The sequence below is a fragment of the Ischnura elegans genome, chromosome 3 (assembly GCF_921293095.1).
Source record: "Ischnura elegans chromosome 3, ioIscEleg1.1, whole genome shotgun sequence".
Classification (NCBI taxonomy): domain Eukaryota; kingdom Metazoa; phylum Arthropoda; class Insecta; order Odonata; family Coenagrionidae; genus Ischnura; species Ischnura elegans.
This window is the reverse complement of record NC_060248.1, coordinates 57,320,835-57,342,881: the sequence shown is the minus strand read 5'-3', so window position 1 is coordinate 57,342,881 and position 22,047 is coordinate 57,320,835. Positions and strand designations below refer to the sequence as shown.

The window sequence follows — 22,047 nt, the reverse complement described above, 5'->3', positions numbered from 1 at the left end:
ACTTATCGATTTATCAACGAAGCACAAGGAGCACCTATATTAGACTGAACCCAAAATGGGATGAGAACTTTTTACTACAACAGCATAACTTTGCTTGAATTAGCATAACTGTATAAATATAATTTCCACTGATATATACAATGATGAAAGTAATAAGGGTTACACGCAACAAATAGAAAAGTAAGTACATACATATGTGCACATTATGCTGTATTTTACACGTTAGTACACATGTAATTGTGCGTCTTATATTTTCGATTACCTTCTAAATATGACAGTTTAGATATTGAAAGATGGTGAATTTTAAAAAAAGTTCTGACTCAATCCAGTAAAAATAAGACATTTCTCGGATTCAGGGCACAAATATAAATGGTACTCCATCAACAGAACTTGAAAAACATGGTAGAATCGTAAAAATGCAGGCCTGTGTTACTAGTATCAAACCCAAACCAGATGAGACAGACTGAAAATTCAAACTTCATAAATCTCTCAGCTCGCAGGTTTCTGCCTAGAAAAAAAAAGACTTCACAAAATTTCATGACCTTACAAGCTCCTCCCTTGCTCTCGTCCATATTCTCCCAGTGCCTCGCTGCAGGGAAGGCAGAGTTCCCGAACACCCAGAGAACACTCCAACCCCACCATGGCCCCTACCCTCCCATGCTTTCAGAGGCCCCCTCTTCTTCTCCCTGAGCGGATGAGTCGTTCTAGTTCCCCCAACTCGCCGCTGGCGACGCCCTCTATCCTCCATCGGTCGTGCTTATGTCATTATTATTATTTATTACTTTATACATGCATATTTCTTGATTTTAAAAGTCACATTGGACTATTAACTTGGCTAGAATTCTTTTGTTGTGACTTTTTTTTGCCAAAAATAATATATTCAATGAATTACAACATGTAAAACTTACAATTTCTAATTTATGTCAATTTAGATAAGCTAGACGGAAAAAATACAGAGACTGTTTTATATTAGCAAAGGTTTCACATCGATAGTATCGTACTCATCACTCCAATTAGAAAAATCACCTAACGGGGCAATGACCTACCTAGGGATGATTTACATTCATCTGAAGTCATAATGATTTTTTTTAAATGTAGGGTAGTTTATGCATGTATCCCAGATCTGCCAGCCATGACTATACATGTATTCTTTCCCCCTCCTCTGACAGGATCCTATGAAATCCTGCTGCAACATTTTTGTATCACGTATGCACTAATTACTAGAAATCAAAGCTAATATCTTCATATTTACAAGAGGACAAGTTCAATTTTAACCCTTTCAGGCCGAGCGTTGGGTGGAGCCGATGGGCATTTTCATACACAGGAGACATAATGTTGGGTATATGAACCTGTCGTGGATTTTTCAACACAAATGACCTGACATCAGCTCTAGCCGATGCAAGGGAAGAAGGGATGTGACTGCTGAAGTAGCCATTGTCGGATGCATTCAGGCCCGGCCTGAGAACCAGCTTAGCGAGTCCTTAGGGCCACTCCTCGGCAATTAAGCCCAATCTTCCCACTCATTTATGATCATCCTCACCACAGGAATCCTTTGTTATATTGCCAATGGTTTTTGAAATGATTTATTTTGTTGCATGTTAAAATTTTTTATACTTTGAAATAAATTTTTCATTTTGTTATGTTCGTAATTAATTTTTTAATTAAATTTAGAGTTAAAAATAACAGAGTTCTGTTCCTATAGTCTTAGTACCTTGTGTTCACCAACTCTGTTTCCAAGGCTGGAAATCCATTTCATACTCAACAATACTTAAAAAATTTTAGAAATACTGTAAGAAGAATATTGAAACCAAAATGCAATATTTAGTTGAAAAAAACTCTGGTAACGCAATAAACTGACCATGGATTCATGCTATGATAGGGTTAGAGGATCTAGTCCAGTGGCTAGGGTAAGGGACAGGCATCCCGTTGAGTTGAGCCACAAATCTCGGGGATGAAAATAGCAGGGTAACTACCCCCCCAAAAAAGAGCTCCGCACAGTGAGGGTTCAAATATTCTTACACTACTTGTAGCACAGAAAACATTTTCCAACAGAAGGTGCCGGCAGGAAAGGGATAAGAAGGGAAGATCAACTGGAGAAGCTTTAGCAGTTACATATGGCAACAATTGAAAGAAACCTTGTGAACAATTAAGACATGTTCTCTATTTCATTGATTTGAGGCAGTATATGATACACAGGGTGGCCACTCCATTATATGTAGGATCAGCATTGTCAGTATACAATTGCATTTTTTCCAGGTTACTGTCTCAAGTTTTAAAAATTTTCTGCAATGTAAATAACACAAGTAAAATATACCACATTCATTCTCTATAATTATTTTGAAATCTAGAATTCAATGGATAATTAGCATGCATGTGTAATTTGGTTTATGTAGGCAGTTCCTTGAGAGAAAAATTTCTCTGTACTTAAACTTGAACTTCTGTGATAGACCAATTAAGTTAAAAGGATCTGCCAATGGTGATATCTGCTTTGCTCCTACTTTTAATGTATGTTTAATAAGGTGTGCACTGAAATCAAGAAATCCCACAAGCTTTCCGAGTTAGATCTTTTAGCCTTAACACAAGGCCACGGCCAGAAAAACTTTTTGAGGGATGATGTTCAAATCGAGAGGGTACACTAATGTGTTGTCTCCACATACATTGGGCATAGAAGTAGAAGCTTGATCCGCCCCCCCACTTGCTATGACCTAGCCTTTGTATAAATATTTATACTGAAAGCCACTACAACTTACCAGGAAAACAAAGAAATAACATTTTGATCTAAGATAACCTAATGTATTGGAATGGATACGTAAAAATAAAAGAATACGAAAACAATTTCACTTATATGTAAACTGTAGAACCTTCACAGCATCTATTGAGCCAGGGAAAGGAGCTGGCCCTGGTACCCAGATTGTATGAACATAGTACTTACACTGAATAGGGACCAACGGAATCCCTTAGGTCCCTATTCTGTAGTACGTATTTGGCTTTTTTTGAGGTGAGTACAAAGTACCCTAAACTGTGTTGATGAAGAATAAAGGCAGGTTCCATAATTCATAATGGTGCTTTCAAACTGGTGACAAATCTGTACTAAGTCATACTCGTGTGCAAGCAGAAATCATAAAGAGTTTGAAAGTATTAAAGTTGGAAACTAGACTCACTGTAGTCCAGTTTGGGATAGGTTTTTAATTTGCATGGCAAAGCAGTCTACTCATTATTGTACGAACATATAAAATATAAGTTTTCTCAGAAACACAAGGAAATTTTATGATTTCTCCAGGCAGCTTTTAAAGCCTGTGTTATACGTAAAATGTTTCTCTCTTCCATTTTTCTCAAGAATATAGGTATACACTCAAGAGTAAGTAAAAACAGAGTGCTCAAGGTGACTACACAGCAACTAATAACTGATACACATTGAAAACTATAACTTCTCTTTCATTAGGATATTATTATCGGAGCAGAAAAAAAGTCTGCAAATAAAAAAGCCTTAAAAATATATTCTACTGTTCGGGGTGTGGGTTCAATGGTTAAATTTGTGCAGATTGTGAGGGATTACCAACCCAAAGGAGAACTATTAAATGCTGTGGACTGATGACATGAGCATGCAGTAAGGGGCCACCCTTAATTAACGTGAGGCACTTAGGGGGAAGGAGGTTAAGCAGATTCTCACCTAATCTCATGTGAGGAAGAGGGGGGTCTCAGCAAGTATCACGCAATTTTTTTTCACAAGAAACAGGGTACAATGTGATTCTAAACTACGATCTTAGTAATCTTAAATAAAAATAATCAAACAAGTTGTTTTTTAATAAATTCAACGCAATGATTAATTTGCTGGTACAATTCATATGTAAGTTAACATATTTACAATGAAAATATGCATTTTGTACAATCTAATGTGAAATTAGATGGAGGGGGAGCGGGTTGAGCCAAATTTCACTAGGAGGGGATGGGGGTCCAAAAATCACCTCACATAATTAATGGATGCTCCCTATGGAATGGGCTGCTGCACCTGTCCATGGGCCTTTAGTGAGCCCTTGCCAAGAGGATATGCCTTTGCTGATTTTGACTCTGAATTAAAACCTCACAATGGGATGCGCCATGCTTTAACAACAAGACTGCATTCTTTTCCGCTAATTTAGTGTTAATCCAGCGCTAACACTATTTAGGTAAAACCAGTAGCCCCCCTTCTTGGTAAGCTTTTAATTTAATACACACAAACTCAGAGCTACAAGTCAAACCATGCTACCAATGACATAAGTCAATAAGCAATCTTCCCCTGTAGTGGAAATAATGGGGTGGGAGTGGTGTGGGTGTTTTTTTTCTATTTCAACTTTGACCACATTCACAGATGCCAAAAATGGCTGAAACCTACCTTAACTTAGAGACTGCACATAGGATAGACAGAAAACTCGATCATAATTTAAAAAAAGGGATGGGATGGTCAACAGTAATTCAGAGTGGACCGCCAAAGAAGAAAGTTAGTTAGGGTGCTTATTTTTTATATCACTGTTCAATGTACGAACAGGCTGAGGAAACAATGGAAGGACAAGAATATGAGCTCGGATAGAACAAATTTTATGACATGTTTTAATTAACTTTAGAGAAAGCAAGCCATAAAAAATGATGGTAAGATTAAGGGTAAAGGGATATCCTCCACATTAGAATTTAATTGAAGATTTTAGCTTGAATACACATTAATCTCATTAAAATGTTCGATTTAATAAAATATATTTATGATATTTACAAGGCTATAATGATATTAAATACTTCCTGCACCCCAGATCTAAAAAAATGCAGAACACTAGTAGTCATTCACACGAATGTCTCACGTAGTTCACTGGATATTTTGTTTAGATTACCCTACATCAAAGTATTGAAGCTAAATTAATATCAAGCCAGTGAGGTTGAGTACATTTGTTACTTCACAAGGATATCGAGGAGCACACTAGGATGCCCCATTACTGTCTTCATTTTTGTCCTGATCTTTATCACCATCAAAGAATTCATTTGCTGGTTCAACTCTCCTGTCTTCATCGGCTTGGCTGACACGGACATCTGGATCAGCATTTTCCTCATCTTGATCATGGTCGGTTGACGCCAAAGTATCAGCAGGTACATCGTGCATCTGCACACTAGGTGAATGCTGTATCATTTTTAGATTATCGAAGACATGTTTCGTGATCCACTCCAGATACTGCTTGCTATTGGCATTTTCCTACAAAAGGAAAGTTAGTAAGATAAAATAACATCTCAATGAGTAGGCTACCAACAAATACTCTACGCTTTATTTACCTGTCTAGTGACTGCATCAGGATGAAGGGTGAAATCAGGGGCGAAATACTCCAAATACTCTGTGTACGGCAACTCATTGGAAATATGTTCATCGATTAGAAGGGATGTTTCATACGTCCAGCAGCGTGCAACATTACGAAGTGTATAGCCACCTCCTCCAACAGTCAATAGGGGTACATTCAGGTCTCGAACAAATCTCACGCATTCACCATGACCCTTAGTACTAAGGGAAAAGCAACCCAAGCGATCGTTTGCTAGCGAGTCGGCTCCACACTGAAGGACAATGGCGGTAGGTTGAAAAAACTGCATTACATATTGTATGACAGGTTTGAAAACCTGGACATAACTGGAATCGTCTATACCCTCCTTCAGAGGTACATTAACTGAGTAATATCGACCACTTTCCGCTCCAATTTCATACATATCTCCAGTCCCAGGAAAGAAATAATTGCCATATTTATGAAAAGATACAGTCATAACTCTGTCTGTGAGATAAAAGGCTTCTTGAACTCCGTCTCCATGATGCACATCTATGTCAATATACAAAACTCTAGCGTGGTATTTCAATAACTCTAATATAGCAATAACAATGTCATTCACATAGCAAAACCCGGATGCCTCAAATTTCTTGGCGTGATGTAGGCCACCAGACCAATTTATTGCGATATCACACGAATTATGGTTCAGTTTCATTGCGCCTTCTAAAGATGCGCCTGTATACATTGAACAGAAATCAAACAAACCCTCGAACACAGGACAATCATCGCCAACATTAAAATGACTTAAATACTTTGTATATCCTTGTAAGTTTTGGGGAGTAACTCGCTGAAGAAACTCTATGTACTCATCGGAATGAAAACGACACATGTCATGAGCACTTGCCCGGTACGGCCTGTAGATTTGCATCTTCTTGTAAAGTCCATAATTCATAACCAGACTATGTATGACAGATAGCCTATGAGGCTTCATAGGGTGACCTGGGCCATAGTGGAAATTTCCCACGTCTGGACTGTAAAAGTAAGACACCGTCTTTTTGGACATTTTTGCGTCTGACCTCACGGCGTCCAAGGAAATACGGAATAATAGTTGAAGAAAAACATCACTTGGTCAACACATAATAACAAGGGATTGGTTCCACAGAGTTTATAGACTTTATCACACTTCAATAAACTACGAGAATCACTACCAACGAGAAATGTTCATCAACAGTAAAACAAAAACAAATGGTACATTTACATTCACTAAAAATCACAAACGCACAATCGCCATCATACCTCGATTGTATCGAAACATCTGGATACATCGATAGTTTCCACATCGACATTAAACGATAGGAAGCGTATGCTGCGATATTTAAATCATGAATTTTAAAATACAAGCTGATTAGAAGGAAATAAATTCCTAAGTAAAAGAGAGGAAAAAAATTGGACCAGGTGATATCATCGGGAGCTCCGACATTCCCATGATAAAATATAGTTTTAAAGATTCAGCGGATAACTTTTTAAATATTACGATGGTGGTTTTTACTGCCTACCACCACTCTATAAACTACCTAATTAATCATCATCACACTTATTAGAAATACTTATTTAGTCACATGAGTGTTCTTTTTCTGCCTTTATATGTGTCTTCGTCTGCTGCTCAACAGATAATTCACTATTTCTCTTCATTTTTCAAAATGAGAAGTAAATGACATAAAACTTAGTGTGCCTATGGTCCCACTTTCGATGGTAACCTATCTGGTGCAACTCATGAGAAAAAAGTCATGGATTCCCATTTCATTTGTCTAGGCAGCAACCCACCAATGGGTCACGCTCTAGGCAGACTGGATGGCACTAGACAAAACAGCCAACCTTCCATAACTAAAAATCATAGCAAACCCAACGGCATGCTAATTTGTATCTTTTATTATTCATTTGCTATTTCTCTCTTCTCCTTCACTAAAACTGAAAAAGTTAAATTGTTCCCCAATTATTGTTTTGTCATTTTCACTTCAAGCATTGAAACTTTTAATTACTATTTTTATCATAACTGGTGAAAGGGGTGGAAAACTCAAGCAAGTATGTGGCCAAGTAGGGTGCCAAGCAAAAGGGGGCACCTAAGCCAATGCTCAGTACTAATCCTACTACCTCTCAGGTTATTCTTGAGGGGGCAGCCAGAATGTAGTTTGGTTACACTAGAAAAAGGTATAGGACTGCCCCTGGAAAACTTCATACAGAGACAGCACATCTCACTTCAGGCAAAGGGTCCTATCAATAAATTGTTGGATTGATGGATGCAATACAGGCAAAATAACTATCCAGGCCTACTACTGTTGTGCCGCCCCCTACTGAGAAGTTTGGTATTGAATACCCCCAATAAAACTGGTTTTTTCAGCTATTTGGTCACCCCCCTAGCTACGTCACCCCGGACAGTCCCCAGACCTGGATGCAATTGATTTACTTGGCTTTAAACGATTTTGAACTAGATTACCCTCTGTATGATACATTTTTTCTGATTTCTTTCATCACTTTCGATATTCAGTTAAGCCTGTGACCCATGTTTTCAATTGCTTAGAATTGATGTCTTTAGATTCCACTCATATTGATTTAATTGAATTTAATTCCTTTTTGCCCCACACCCAAAACTAGATCCGGCCATCCTCTTTTATGCATCAACTTCTTTGCTCCTACCACACTTCTCATACATCAACTATGAAGAGACAAATATCTTTAAAGTTCATTGATAATAACCTTTTTGTGATTATTTTAAGTCTTGGTGGGTACTAGGATAAAAAATATTACACATTGAATTGCCATCATTTCTCTGATGTGAATGTATAAAATTATGCGCGTCACCTACCTATGTAAACTAGCAACTAACGACACCTCAATGATCATATGCACTGTCTCACATTAATCCCACTTGGGAGAACACTTTCTAGAAGAACTCAGGAGTTTACACTACATTGGACTGTTTTAACAACCACACCCAGAGCTTTCTCTCAACCACATACCCAGACAACTTAGATCTACAACTTGTGTTCCTTTTCTCAACCAACGGAAGGCCTCACTCGGTCCTCTCATACTTTCCTCCCCTTACTGGCTATAATATGCTCCACTCAGAGATGAAGTATCCTTAACCCTTTCGCACAGAGTGTCGGGTGGAGCCGTTGCACATTTTCATACACAGATGACCTGACGACCGGTATAGCAGTAGCAATTTTTCAAAGGCAAACGACCGGACGTTGGCTGTGGGTGACACGAGGGAAGGGAAGTGACCGCTGAGGTAGCCATTGTCAGATGCGTTCAGGCCCGGCCTGAGACCCAGCTTGGCGAGTCCTTAGGGCCACTCCTCGGCAATTAAGCCCAGCCTTCCCACTCACTTATGATCATCCTCACCGCAGGAATCCATTGCAAAGTGGTTACATTGTCAACAGTTTTTTCAATGATACTTTTCGTTGCATACTACAATTTTATAGTGCTTAGAAATGAATTCTGTTTTTTCTGTGCATAAGCCAATTTTAAACGAAATTTTAGTGTTAAAATTAATGGACTTCCAGACTTATAGCCTTGTTAACTAACTTCGTTTTTTTTAATGCTAGAAACCTGTTTAAAATTCCACAATGCTTTAAAAAATGCATGTTAATCTTTCAGAAGAGTAAATTACTGAAAATCAAATGCAATATTTGGTTGAAAAAAAAATCACTCGTAACAAAATAAGTTGACTGTGGATTCGTGTTAAGATAGGGTTGGAGGGTCTAGTCCATTGGCTTAGGGTCGAGTCAGGTCCTAGATCTGAGGGATGAAAATACCAGCTTAACTCCACCCCGAAAAAGAGCTCCGTAATGAGAGGTTTAAAATATCCTCATGCCACTTGTAGCACGGAAAACATTTTCTACTTGTTGACGCTGACAGGAAAGGGTTAAACCTGGCACCCAATTTCACAAGTTTTTTGTAATTGCTGTTCATCATCATCAGTGGTCAACAATCCTAGGATTGGTTTGACGCAGCTCTCCACTCAGTTCTCCTATCAGCTAATTGCCATCTAGGAATTATGAACAAAGTCTAAATGTTGTAAAATGAATCATCTGTAAAAGCATTTTATGTAAGCTGCAAGTGAAATTAAACAGATAAATTCAATACAATCAGAATGGTCTATTCCTCATCATCACTGGTCAACAATCCTAGGATTGGTTTGACGCAGCTCTCCACTCAGTTCTCCTATCAGCTAATCTTTTCACACCTACGTATTTCTTCTCTTTCACATCTCTCTTTACTTGTTCCATATATTTTGTTCGAGGTCTTCCTTTTCCGTTCTTGCCTTCCGCTTGTCCTCCGACGATTGTCTTCATCAGGCCATCATGTCTCAAGATGTGGCCTATAAGGTTGTTCAGTCTTCTTATTAAGGTTTTCATGAGGCTTCTCTTCTCTCCTACCCTTCTTAGGACTTCCTCGTTACTAACTCGGTCGATCCATTTGATTTTCATCATTCTTCTGTAGCACCGCATTTCAAAGGCCTCTATCCTTGCTTTCTCCGCTGCGGTCATTGTCCATGCCTCACTTCCGTATAGGAGCTTACTCCAGATGTAGGTTCTTATAAATTGTTGATTATAAATTGCTGATAATTACATTTAAGTTCTTTTCATTTTCAATCAAAGTCTGATGTATACTCAAAACAAAATTCATTATTTTACAGGTTTCTTTTATTTCACAAAAATGTACACTGTCAAATGATCAAAAATATAACAGTGGATCAGTAAAACCAGGCCTTAAACTTTTGAGGTAGAATAAGGACAATGATGCTACTTGGCAACACAATAATTTCACTCACACAAGAGGGTTTATTCACAAAGAACTCATACTAATGAAAACCATTTGGCATTAAACTTAGATAATTAGCACAGAAAACTTCCCAACTGATAAGACATTCCATGAGAATTACGAGGGCTTTGGTCCAAAACTGCCAGATCATGAGCTAGTATGAATTTTATTTCCAGAAATACAGGTATCCCCCTGCTGAATACAAAACATATGTTCATAAAAATTGTATTGCTAAGCAAATTTTTTGTCAAGTGAGAGGTGTAATGCATTTGGTATAATTCACACTTAGGGCCACCATGGGCAGACTTTTCCGTTGATTCATTAACAAGTGCTCATTGAACCACACAGTCAATTCTGTGACTCTTCTCAAGGGGAGCCTGAATTATTCATAAAAGACTAAACATCCATCAGACTAAAGTCAGATTATTTTGAAATAATACTTTAGCCTGATGTCCAAGACTACTATAAATATAGTATCCTGTTCCTTTTTTAGTCCATTGAGTTTTTTCTTTACACCATCCTCAATTGAATTGTTCAGCCAATTGGAGTGTTATGATTCAATATTGTAAATGAAAATAAACATATTTAAAGGCCTGTTTACACGATACATTAACACGCACAAGTTAATGTACGTTTGCGTGAATGATTTTTGTGGACCGGAACGGAACATGTACGAATGCATGAACCAAATTAGAACAGGTTCTATTTTCTGTGCATGCATTCGCACAAGTTGGGTGGTTACACGGTGCATTTTGGCGTTCATTCTCGCGTTCATACATTTAGACATTAACCCGTATGTGTTAATGTACCGTGTAAACAGGCTTTAAGAAGTGAAAATATTGGAAACAGCAATGGTGAAAATGACTGAGAGGCAAACAATGGTATTACCCACAGTTATTGAAGTCTCTGAAAGCTAGAACTGAGCATGAAAACATGATTGCATAATGCAGGCACAGAGCTGAGGTTACTTTGCAGCGGGGCTCTAAATGGGAAGAAAAATCCCAAAAGATTTCTGGAATAAGGTGCTATCCTACATTCTGGGCAGCTCTAAGCTGCTTTGGTAAGAATCCATACGAAAAGAAATAGTCGGGGTGGAAGTTGATATTTCTGCTTCAGTGGTGGATTTGAGGACAAAACCTCTTATTAACTGAAGAAATTAAGAATTTTAAAGAATGAATGGTCCTCAAGTACACATAATGCTATATTACCTCAGAAATGTTAAAGGGAAACTTGGGAGTGATGATTATGGTGGTAATGTTAGACTCACGTAGCCTCTTGTTTAGCAACTCCATTCTACATATCTTGTATTTTGATACAATTTTCAGTTAATGTGACTTCATAATGTTACGAGACTTAAGTGACATGAATAAACTATTATGCACTTAAAGTATGATAACAATGCATTGCAGTAATTGTTTTTAACACAATTTAGCTTACTTCCACGCCCTTCAATGTTAGCAAATTGGCACAGCGATCAATGAATCAAAGCATAATTAATGACAAACTTTCTTTTTGTAATTCTCAATTAAATTACACAAGTAAAAGGGATAAGAGTTTTTCGTTGATTCAAAGTTCATTTAAAGCAGGAAATTTGCCTGAACTAAGTGAGAGCAATCTTTGAAATTCCATTGTGTAATAGAAAAACCCATGCTAGATGAATTCAAGAGTGGGATATCTTTATAACTATGGAGGCAGATATCTACTGGAGAAAAAACAAAAAAGCTGGCACTAATAAATTAACATTGAAAAATAGATCCATTCATAAAAAATGTTAATAGCTGCCATGTTAAAACATAAAAATGGAGGTTTCTGTGGCAATCGAAGACAACAGTAGAATATCTGATTTACTCCATTAAGTAATGCCAACATACAAACTACTCTCTCAGCCTTGACGTTATATAGTGGGAAAACAATGCAATATTAACTCATTATTATTCAATTTTTCATGTCTAAAAATGTTTACAGTGGCTCCAAGGAAACTGGGGATATATAATTTTACATGGGCATCGAGGAGTAATGATGCATTTCCAAAGTGACTGGCAAGATCATATTGGTTGACCTCTCATGACCTAGAGATTCTAACTTTTTTGGACTTTGACATTTAGACACTTTTTTCAATAGGAAAAGTTCCCCCTCCTCCCAAAAAAATGGCAATATTGAACATTTTGAAGTGATGATATTCAAGACAGGAACTTACCTAATGAAAAATGGGCTGAAGGAAGCCCATGGTTGGTAATCTGATTGTCGGATAATTTAATGCTTCATAGTCATCACTGTGATGAATTAGAATCAGCTGAGGCAATCAATGCTTCGGTAAATAGTTAAATGTTAAATCACAAGTGTAGTTTCAAAATACGATATATTTATCATTCATAAAGAGCATTGGCACCATATATGTTAATTTTGTCCCATTTTTACTCCAATAATTGCTATAAAAAGTGTGTGGGTGATACTTAAAAGTGTAATTAATTTCCTACAAGATGACTAATGAGTACAACCCGGAACACAGAAGGCTTAACTTCCCCTATACAAACCCTCTCATTCAATAAATTGAAAAATTCGTGTACATTACTCACTGTAAATTAGAGGCTCTACTTTAATCTATTGATCCTCATCTTCTCACCGTAAATTACTCAGCAATAATTTTATAACATCAGCAAATAGAAGTCCTTTCCCAATCTGACAGTCATGGACACAAATACTTTCAGTAGTCCAAAAAAATATAAGGGAGAAAGAAATTAAAGGTTCACAATTTCACAATGAATTTGATGTCTTTGTCCATTTAGTTGTAACATCTTTACATTGCATACAAATGGAAACTGAGCTAGTCAGAGGAAACTCTTCATTAAAAGCTAAAGGTATGAGTTGGGCTAGATATATCAACAGTTAAATGTCATGTTAAATATTGTTTACAACCCAGAATCTTGAAAAATGTCAAAATAATTATCAACAGCAAAAATTTCTGAATGCCTGTACACATTTAAGATAGTTTCAATGTTAACACAAATAATTCAAATCAGTCAAGAAAGTAAATTCAATTCAAAAGCAGTTAAATTATTTTACATTTAGCAAAGGTTACCAAAAGGCTGATTTTAACAGATAAAATAAGTTCACTCATTAGAACACCAATTCTTCAGCCCAAGAACTCATCTCACCATCTCTCAACAGGAGATACTGATACAGATAATACTGAATAACAATAAATGTATAGCATAAGGAGATGGCCATGAGAAATACATCAACACAATGAAATTTACATTAGTATTTTAGCCGCCTTTACTTTTATTTGTGTTGAAAAGGAATCCACGTATCTTATCACTCATACTTCTCTTTTATTGAAGAGGCATTGATATAAATAACATCAATAACTTAACACAATTACACATAGAAAATTCTTCTCAGCATACATTCAGGCCATATTGTTTGAAGTCAATTAAAATTGCAATACAAAAAAAGCATGCCATGAGAAAGTTTTCAAAACATGTTAATAAAATTCAATACTTATATAATTACGCCGACAAACCATCTCAATTCCTACCATTACCTATGCACCATTTAACATGGGAGCAAAAATCATGATTTTTACATATTCAATATCATAGCATGCAAACTTAACAGACAATCACCTTAAAACCATATCAAATAGAATTTAATACATTTTTATTAGATGAAAATCCACAGCCACAGACTTAGCAGCCACATAAACATTACACTGACAGCTGGAATGTTACTGCACATGAATTTATGCAGAACACAGTAAAGCACCATTGACTTTGAGTAACATTGGAATAAATACACCTGTGGTTCCCAACCAATGGATGACATTTCAAAATTTCAGAAACTAAACTCACTAGTTCATATCCATAATCAAGACAAGTGAAAAATATCATCCATTTAACAAGGATTGTTCACCAATGTCTTAATCTAGTGACATCATGTGAATCATATAGGGCTCTCAATTACATCCCCATTCTCTCAATCACAATCCCATTTATTTTAAAGCCATCAAAAGAGTTGTCAGTGTTCCTTTTCAGGCTGCAGTGATCTCCCAAACCACAACCTAAATATTTAGTTTTTAAAGATCCAGATCCATCAAACGACAATTTCTCATGCATATCTCTGAGCTAATATAGTAATCTTATATCATAGGCACATATAATTCATACTAAGGTACCGATGTACCTCTTTTTTACAGTCAATAACTTTTTTCTCACAGCCAAGTGACAATGGATACCAACCTGATGAGGCACAACCAACCCAGATAATGGCTCAATGGAATAAAAACGATGGGAGCTGCTTATGTCGACTTTAAAAGTGAATTATTATATTAATTTGACAATTGGAACATCTAAAGACATATCAGTCACAGGTCAACATTATTGAGATCAGCTCCTGATGATGACGGAAGATCAACATCATCAGGTGGAATGAATTTTCCTATCGGCTGAATAGCAACCTAAAACAAAAAAGGCCAATATCAACCACTGGTGTTACAGAAAATACTCAAAGCAGAGAAAATGGGCGAAATGAAACGACTACAGGCAGCATTAATGAAAAAATTACAATTATGATAATACATAACTGAATAAAAATTCTCCAGGAGGAGTCGACATTGACATTTCTTTCCTAGAGTTTTAATGCCAATGAAATCAATTATCCGCATCAATGAGGAAGAGCACCGCACAAATTGACCCATACACATTATTTATAAATAGGAAATAATATTGAGATATAAGTTTAACTTCCATCATGGTCATTAACTAGTCACAATACGAAGAACATTTTTGCATTTCTATAATAATTTTTTCTTCATAATACATGTAGGCTTTCCTTTATTTTTAACTTATTTTAAACAATTTCCTGAAAACAAAATTGTACTAAATAAACAATATGATTTACTATTCTTCAATATTTTACTGCTTTAAAATAACAGATAGAAATATACTATGCTTCTTGATTTCCAAATTTCTTTGGAGTTCCAGACGTAGCTTCATAGAGGCCAAGGATTACTATCGGCACAAATAAGGCAGAACACTGAAGTTTGAGCATTTGTATGAAATTCTGCATAAGCTTCATAGGGTCATGTAATATATGGTTTTCATTCAACTACAACAATGAATCATCAAACAGTGTTTGACACATTCAGTGCGGAGCACGTCAATTGACGCGCTCTACGGATCGGGCCGGGAGCCCTTTCTCTGCCTCTGTGCGTGACTAATATCGACTTCCGAGTCTTCCAGTCGTGTGTATGGTCTTCAGCAAGCTTCTCTCTTTCAAACCATGTGCACCATTTGTAAATAGCAGTATTAGAACGGAACTTATGGCACGGAAACCTCCCTTTATTTTTCTTTCTCATTTAAACGGACGATTTTGACGACTTAAATAAAAGTTGTGTTAAATGTAATTTTTTAGCTTCTACGGCCGAAAGAGTGAAGGAAAACATGCAAAAAACTATGAGAACAGCGAAATAGTCGTCTTCGTCATCTGGTCACAGGCAAAATATTCAATTGGTGTACCTTGTTGTTTTTTATAAAGAGATTGACATAATTGCATTACAAATAGCTTTCATTAAAGTTAAATTTTACCCATTATTTGACTTTTTAAATGGCCAAAAGGTACATTTCAATCTCAAGGGTGCAGAAAAGTACATGAATATCAAAGTTACCTTTGCCAGGGTTCCCACTCTAACTGAATTATAAAATTCACGGTTTTTTCCAGGTTTCCATGGTCTAAATGTCTTCAAATTCACGGTCTGTTGATAAGCCATTTTAGGAAGAAATATCGATCACGTAATCATCACTGGCCGCATTTTAACAAAAATTTAACAAACACGATAAACGCTGGGAGTGCAAATGCAGCAATGAAAGTGCTCTTATGACGATGACTTTCGATAGCAAAATTTAAGGCCGGCTAAAAGTTCTGAGTGGGAAAATAGAGGGTAGCAGGGAAGTGAAGAGATTTTTTTGCCAGGGTTAACGAACACTTTGGTCGCCAGTCTTCCAATCACAGGCTTAAGGCCAATGTGTCGTAATGGCACACGGATATTGCCCTTCGAATATATGTGAGCAGACAAATGCGTGAACAGTGTCTGTGCGTGACTGACATTGAAACATGATCGAAATATCGATTTTTCTTTTGATCAATCAATAGTAGTTCTACAATCAAGTTTGAGAGATTTTTAAGGTTTTATGGTGAAATTCGCAGCTATTTCCAGTTTTTTTTTTTTTTCGACAAAATTCACGACTTATTCACGGTTTTAAGGTTTTCATGGTTGAGTGGGAGCCCTGCTTTGCTATATGGAAAAAATATTTCCAAACATTTCATACGAGGAAATGTAGATATTGTTCCTCTTATTTAAAATAAACCACGAAGACGAAAATTGAATTATGAAGCATGAAGCTGATTTTATCTCAAATAAGAACTTCCATAACTATGAGACAAAAAGGTGTAATGATATGCATGTGCTGTCATCTACTCTTGCCATGTATTCAAAAGGACCTTGTCATATGTGTGTAAAATTGTACAACCACCTACCACAATTTATAAAAAAAGAAAAAACAATGGCTGTATTCAACAATTTAGTCTATAATTACCTATTGAGTTACTGTTTCTATAATGGAAATGACTACTTAAAACATCAGCAATGATTGTGTATGTCTTGCTAGTATTGATATGTTTTTTTTTTTTTGACGTGCCTCATATACTTGGAGCCTAGACTACAATGTATCCTTTGGGCAAATAAAAGTTATTATTATTATGATTTTAGTCTTTGTGGTTTATTCTAAGTCCAGCATTGCCATGCTGGTGACATCATAGGTGACTAGGCCCGATTGTTTAGGCATGGATCATTACCTAAGTGGTCATTATGGCTTCAGTACATACTTTATTAGTGGTCATTACTTCTTAGAACAATATGCAATTATATTTCCATGAGCCATGAACCAATAATACACAACTGATTTAAAAAAAAATTCATGGCATCACAAAAAATCTGAACTAAAATACCAGGGTGGTAAACATTAAAAAGTGAGCCACAAACTTTGATTTACAGGGAGGACCAATCCCCCCCCGCCCCACAATATTTTTGAGCAGGGCCAAGCCCACCCCTGCACTGAATGTTACTTAAAATTCCAACAGAGAAATGACGGGAATTGAATACTTACCCTCATGTCCCTCAGCTTTTTCATTTCCTGTTTTAATTTTGCAAGAATAGCAAAATTTGGCGAATTGACAGATGCTTTACTTTGAAGTAATGTTATTTCCTGCTCTTCCTGTTTCTTTTCTTTAATACTTTTAACAGATCTATTACCATACAGCCTTAGGAGAGATCCCCAGCTTGATACATGAGGATGAAGCACCTGATAGATTAAAAAAATATGAAACAAACAAATCATAAAGTTTAGTTTTTTTAAATAATATCACATGCATCCTCAAACATTGTTTTAAAGAGAATATTCCAGACCAAGATTTACATCTTTACAGAAGTATGTAGCAGTTTTTTACAGGCAAATTAATAGCAAGCCTGATTGGAATGCATCACAAAAAGACCTTGTGTTTTAAATATGTTAAAGACGTAGCACCTGGAAGTTAGTTTCATATTTTAACAAGGGTAAGGTGATGAATTTCTATGTAAAGGACATATAGCCAAGAAAAAGACCCACCATTAATAGGTCTTATTTATCAAAAGCTGAGTATGTGAAATATACACAGTGGAGCCGCATTAAAGTGAGTACAGGCTATTGTGAGACCCCCACCATTCCGAGAGATAGCTGGGACACTTATCAGGGTTCCCACTCTAACTAATTTATAAAATTCACGGTTTTTTCCAGGTTTTCACGGTCTAATTGCGTCAAATTCACGGTCTGTAGATAAGCCATTTTAGGCAGAAATATTGATGGCGTAAAAATCACTGCCCGCACGTTAACTAAAAATTTATCAACTGCGATAGGCGCCGTGAATTCAAACGTAGCAATGAAAGTGCTATTTCTGATGACGTCACCTATAATCGATATCAAAATTTAGGTTAAGCTTAAGGTTGTGAGTGGCAAAATGGAGGGAGGGAAGTAAAGAAGTGTCTGATTTTTTGCCAGGGTTAATGAACACTTTGTTTGCCGGTCTTCCAATCACAGGCTCAAGATCAAAGTGTCGCCATGGCACAAGGACCAATAATTGTACTTCGAATATACGTATGGAGATAAATGTGTGGACAGTGTCTGTATGTGGCTCGGCCTTGAAACACGATTGAAATATCTTTTCTTCTTTTGATCTGTCAATTGTAGTTCTTTTTCTATAAGTTTGAGAGATTTTTAAGGTTTCATTATGAGAAAGATCCACAGAGAAAAATCATTCGCCTTGACCGGGATTCGAACCGGATCCCCCGATTTCCGGTCGAGTGCTTTAGCCAGTTAAGCTACCGAGGCGTCATTCTTCCCTGTGGATATTTACGGACACTACCGGACAAGGTGTTGCTGGACTGCTGAGCATATGATGCCACAAGCAGTCCAAATCGTGCACACAGCGCCACAGCTGGAGAGCAGGCCCGGACATAGAACACAAGGGGTGTTCGCTCTAGACTAGTTTTAAGTGGCATCATATGCTCAGCAGTCCAGCAACACCTTGTCCGGTAGTGTCTGAAAATATCCACAGGGAAGAATGACGTCTCGGTAGCTTAACTGGCTAAAGCACTCGACCGGAAATCGGGGGATCTGGGTTCGAATCCCGGTCAAGGCGAATGATTTTTTCTCTGTGGATCTTTTGCAAGATTGTGCATTGCGGGTGACTCCCGTAAAAGTTATCACCGCGGCTAGTCCCGGTATACTTAAAACGTTTCATGATGAAATTCACAGCTATTTCCAGGTTTTTTCATGGTAGACGAAATTTACGGCTCATTCACGGTTGAGTGGGAACCCTGCTTATGATGTAGGACTGACATCAGAAATTCATAGAACACAGCAGAGAGCAGCCAGATTTGTAATGGATTGTTATGATGAATGGAACACCATATACAATATGCTATGAAAGTTATGCTGGGAATATTAACTTGAGCATGGAGCAAAATATAGGATGAACTTCCAGCCCAAAGTTTGAGTGGAATCTTTCTACGGTGAAGTGAGAAATATTCTGCCCTTCACTACACAACTGGAAAGTGGATCATGAGAGGAAGATAAGAAACTGCAGAACAAAGAGAGTTTTAACGTCCTTTCATTAGATTATCAGGAATAGTTAAGTTACAATCCATGAAATTAATTTCTTCAATTGCTAGGATCTTTGATCAACTTGTCATTTTTTAATTTTTTCTGCCCTTCATTTCTTTGGAGCATTTTGTTTGATAATAATAATTCATGGATAAATATATTTTAATTGCAGCCATAAAGCAATGTTAGCTTCCCATATAAGTTTATTCATGCTATAGTAATCAATTGCAAGGAGTGATATATGCAATTTAAAGAATCGTATCAATCCTGATAACATATCCGTGATAACTTCACTACACATAGTACCACAAGCAGCTACATAGGTGCATGGGTTTCGTAACGAGCACCAATAAGTTTTTTGTAATATCTCATAAGACAAGTTCTACACAAATATATAAGTTAAGACAACTACAGATCTTATTATTCTGTGAAATAAAACATACAAAATAAAATTAAAATTAAAGTTGAATTATGGTATTGAAGGGCTTCATTCCTCACCGTCAGATATAATGCACTAAATATTGTCAGTGATTTCCCATGAATAATAATCATGAATTAAACCGAGGTTCCACTGAATGTTGTTTGAAAGCTTTCACCATACTTAAATTCACTGTTTTGGAATTATTCATGAGTTATTTCTCCAAACTACTGAAAATTTTCTCCAGATTCTCCCAGAGAGCAAAAGAAATGTTGAGTAATGAAATATCCTATGCTGCAATGACCCAAAAAATGTTTAAGAAGCTTGCTTTTTAAGCAGTTGATGCATAATTTGAAGTTGAAAATTAAATAGATAAAATTTTAAGAAGGAGATAAATAGTTTACCATACACATATTGGATAAAAATAGTTCGCTATACATTAAAACAGATTTCAGTTAACGACTTTTAAACAGTTGTCGCCAGTTACACTATCCCCAAGGATTTACCTGCAATATAGCTTGAGATGCTCGCTGCTTACCATCCCTCTTGTTCTTACAAACAACTTTGGCAGTATGCTTATTTACAGTCATGGTGAATTCATTTTTTTGATGCCTCAATGTATTTACTTCATACTTGATCTGCATTTCTCCAAGACCAAAGTTTCTGGAATCGCAATTACAAAAATTAGCCATAAAAATCACATGCAGGTAACATGAATGATAAATTCAGTCTGTCGGCATAGGAATTACATATACCTTTGTATACAGGTAAGTAAAATAGCATATGGAGGTGGTTCATTGGTTTTTGCACACAACTCAGCAACTCTGGGATCCTCAATCTTGATTTCATCAAAAAGCTGGAAAATAAAAATTCTTCAAAAATGAGATCATCACTCTAATACACCATTTGGCAAGACTTCCATCAATATCATAAGATACCACAGGGATTTTAAATAAAAATTTTTACATACAGCATAAATTATCAACATGAAGTGAACACTACTGTGAAAATTTGTTTAAAAAAATCTCAATGTTTATTCCAATGGGACATAAAATGAACAAGGGTGGATACAAGTTTTCCACAATAGGTATACTACAACACAAATACCGTATAACTCCGAATATAGTCCCCCCTTTTTTTCCAAAAATGGCCGCGGAAAAGTAAGGGGGGGGGACTATAATCGAGTGTAATCCAATTTAGCATACTAAAGGTGACCATAAAGTAATAAATAACGGCATAATGGCTAATGTTCTCGTAGTCTTTCTATTTGAGTATATTTATGAGGATTATAATCGGAGATATTAGTAAATACTGCCACGTTTTACCGGAAATTAAGACAATTTTTACCACAAATGTTGTACAGATACGATTATTCCGATTCAAATAGCATATCGAATATGCGTTTTCACGGAATCCATCGGGTAGCCGCTAATTTTTCTTGGAAAAGTATTGTTAGAATAATTCAATCGACACTGATCACTTAATGACGCAAAACAGTAAATAATTAAAATGAAAACTAAACACACACTATCATTACATTAATCGAACACTAGAATTGAATCAATAGTATATGTACCCGTCGCTCATTTAATAACTACACGATTTAAATAATTGCGAAAAATAAACAGATAAAGTGAACCTTTCGTGACGATTTAGCATTTCATTGCGTCCGTAGCTACTATACGTCGGTGCGGTTCGTGTTTACAACCACTGCCTTTACCGCCTTCACAGAACAAGAATGCGCAATAGGTGATGCATTTGTTTCTGAAAAGGCGCAATAATCGACGACTTTAAACCAGAAGCACCGGCATTACTGCATTTGATCGAAATACAGCGACTCAGCATCGAAAGTGTAATCAATTTATTGAGGAATATCTTCAATTCGTCAGGGTAAATAGGATCGATAAATTACGTCGCATAACGTTTCGCAATTATTTCCGCGATATTTTCTTTATTAAAAATAATTTTACGTTCAACAGTGAGGTGATGGATCAAGTAGAAAGATGAGGATCAATCCTACCGCAGATTAGAGGCCTTCAAAGACGGAGTTTCGATGCCAATTTAAAAATAGCCGTTGCAGAATACGCCGTAAATCATAGTATTTACAGCGCTAGCAAAGCGCTAATACATCGCGGAAGTCATTTCGGGGGTCTCGATGCGGCAGATTCAAAGAATTAGAGGAAAATATCGTCGAATTTGTGCGCAAATGCAGAGCAGAAGCTCTTTGTGTAACTTATGCAATGATTCGCGACGAGGCATTGAAAATTGATATAATTTTTTTTCAGTTTTAATGTTTGTTGGAAAAAGTTTATTTCTTAATTTTATTACTTTGATATTTGTA

The 22,047-nt window shown here is 36.5% G+C and overlaps 2 protein-coding genes across 3 annotated transcripts in view; both read right to left on the bottom strand.

The window, feature by feature from the left end:
• Window positions 1-4,649: 4,649 nt before the first annotated feature.
• LOC124155834 (histone deacetylase 3) lies at window positions 4,650-6,577 on the bottom strand. The gene is made up of 2 exons (XM_046529967.1): window positions 5,293-6,577; window positions 4,650-5,215 (listed from the first exon to the last, which is right to left on the bottom strand). Exons 1-2 carry the CDS (start codon window positions 6,331-6,333, stop codon window positions 4,946-4,948), a joined length of 1,311 nt encoding a protein of 436 aa, XP_046385923.1. The 5' UTR covers window positions 6,334-6,577; the 3' UTR covers window positions 4,650-4,945.
• Window positions 6,578-9,958: 3,381 nt separating this feature from the next.
• The window catches only part of LOC124155833 (microprocessor complex subunit DGCR8), a 37,475-nt gene continuing 25,386 nt past the window's right edge, over window positions 9,959-22,047 (bottom strand). For both annotated transcript variants that reach the window (XM_046529964.1, XM_046529966.1), the window contains exons 10-13: window positions 20,462-20,562; window positions 20,213-20,369; window positions 17,258-17,452; window positions 9,959-14,550 (exon numbers count right to left, since the gene is read on the bottom strand). In XM_046529964.1, the coding sequence (XP_046385920.1) occupies window positions 14,458-14,550; window positions 17,258-17,452; window positions 20,213-20,369; window positions 20,462-20,562 (546 nt within the window). In that variant the 3' untranslated portion in view covers window positions 9,959-14,457. The remainder of the gene's footprint in view (window positions 14,551-17,257; window positions 17,453-20,212; window positions 20,370-20,461; window positions 20,563-22,047) is intronic.

Coding starts and splice junctions, on each gene's coding strand:
- LOC124155834 (XM_046529967.1), bottom strand. CDS start 6,333: ATGTCCAAAAAGACGGTGTCTTACTTTTACAGTCCAGACGTGGGAAAT. Junction 5,216..5,292: donor CTGATGCAGTCACTAGACAG/GTAAATAAAGCG, acceptor TTCCTTTTGTAG/GAAAATGCCAATAGCAAGCA.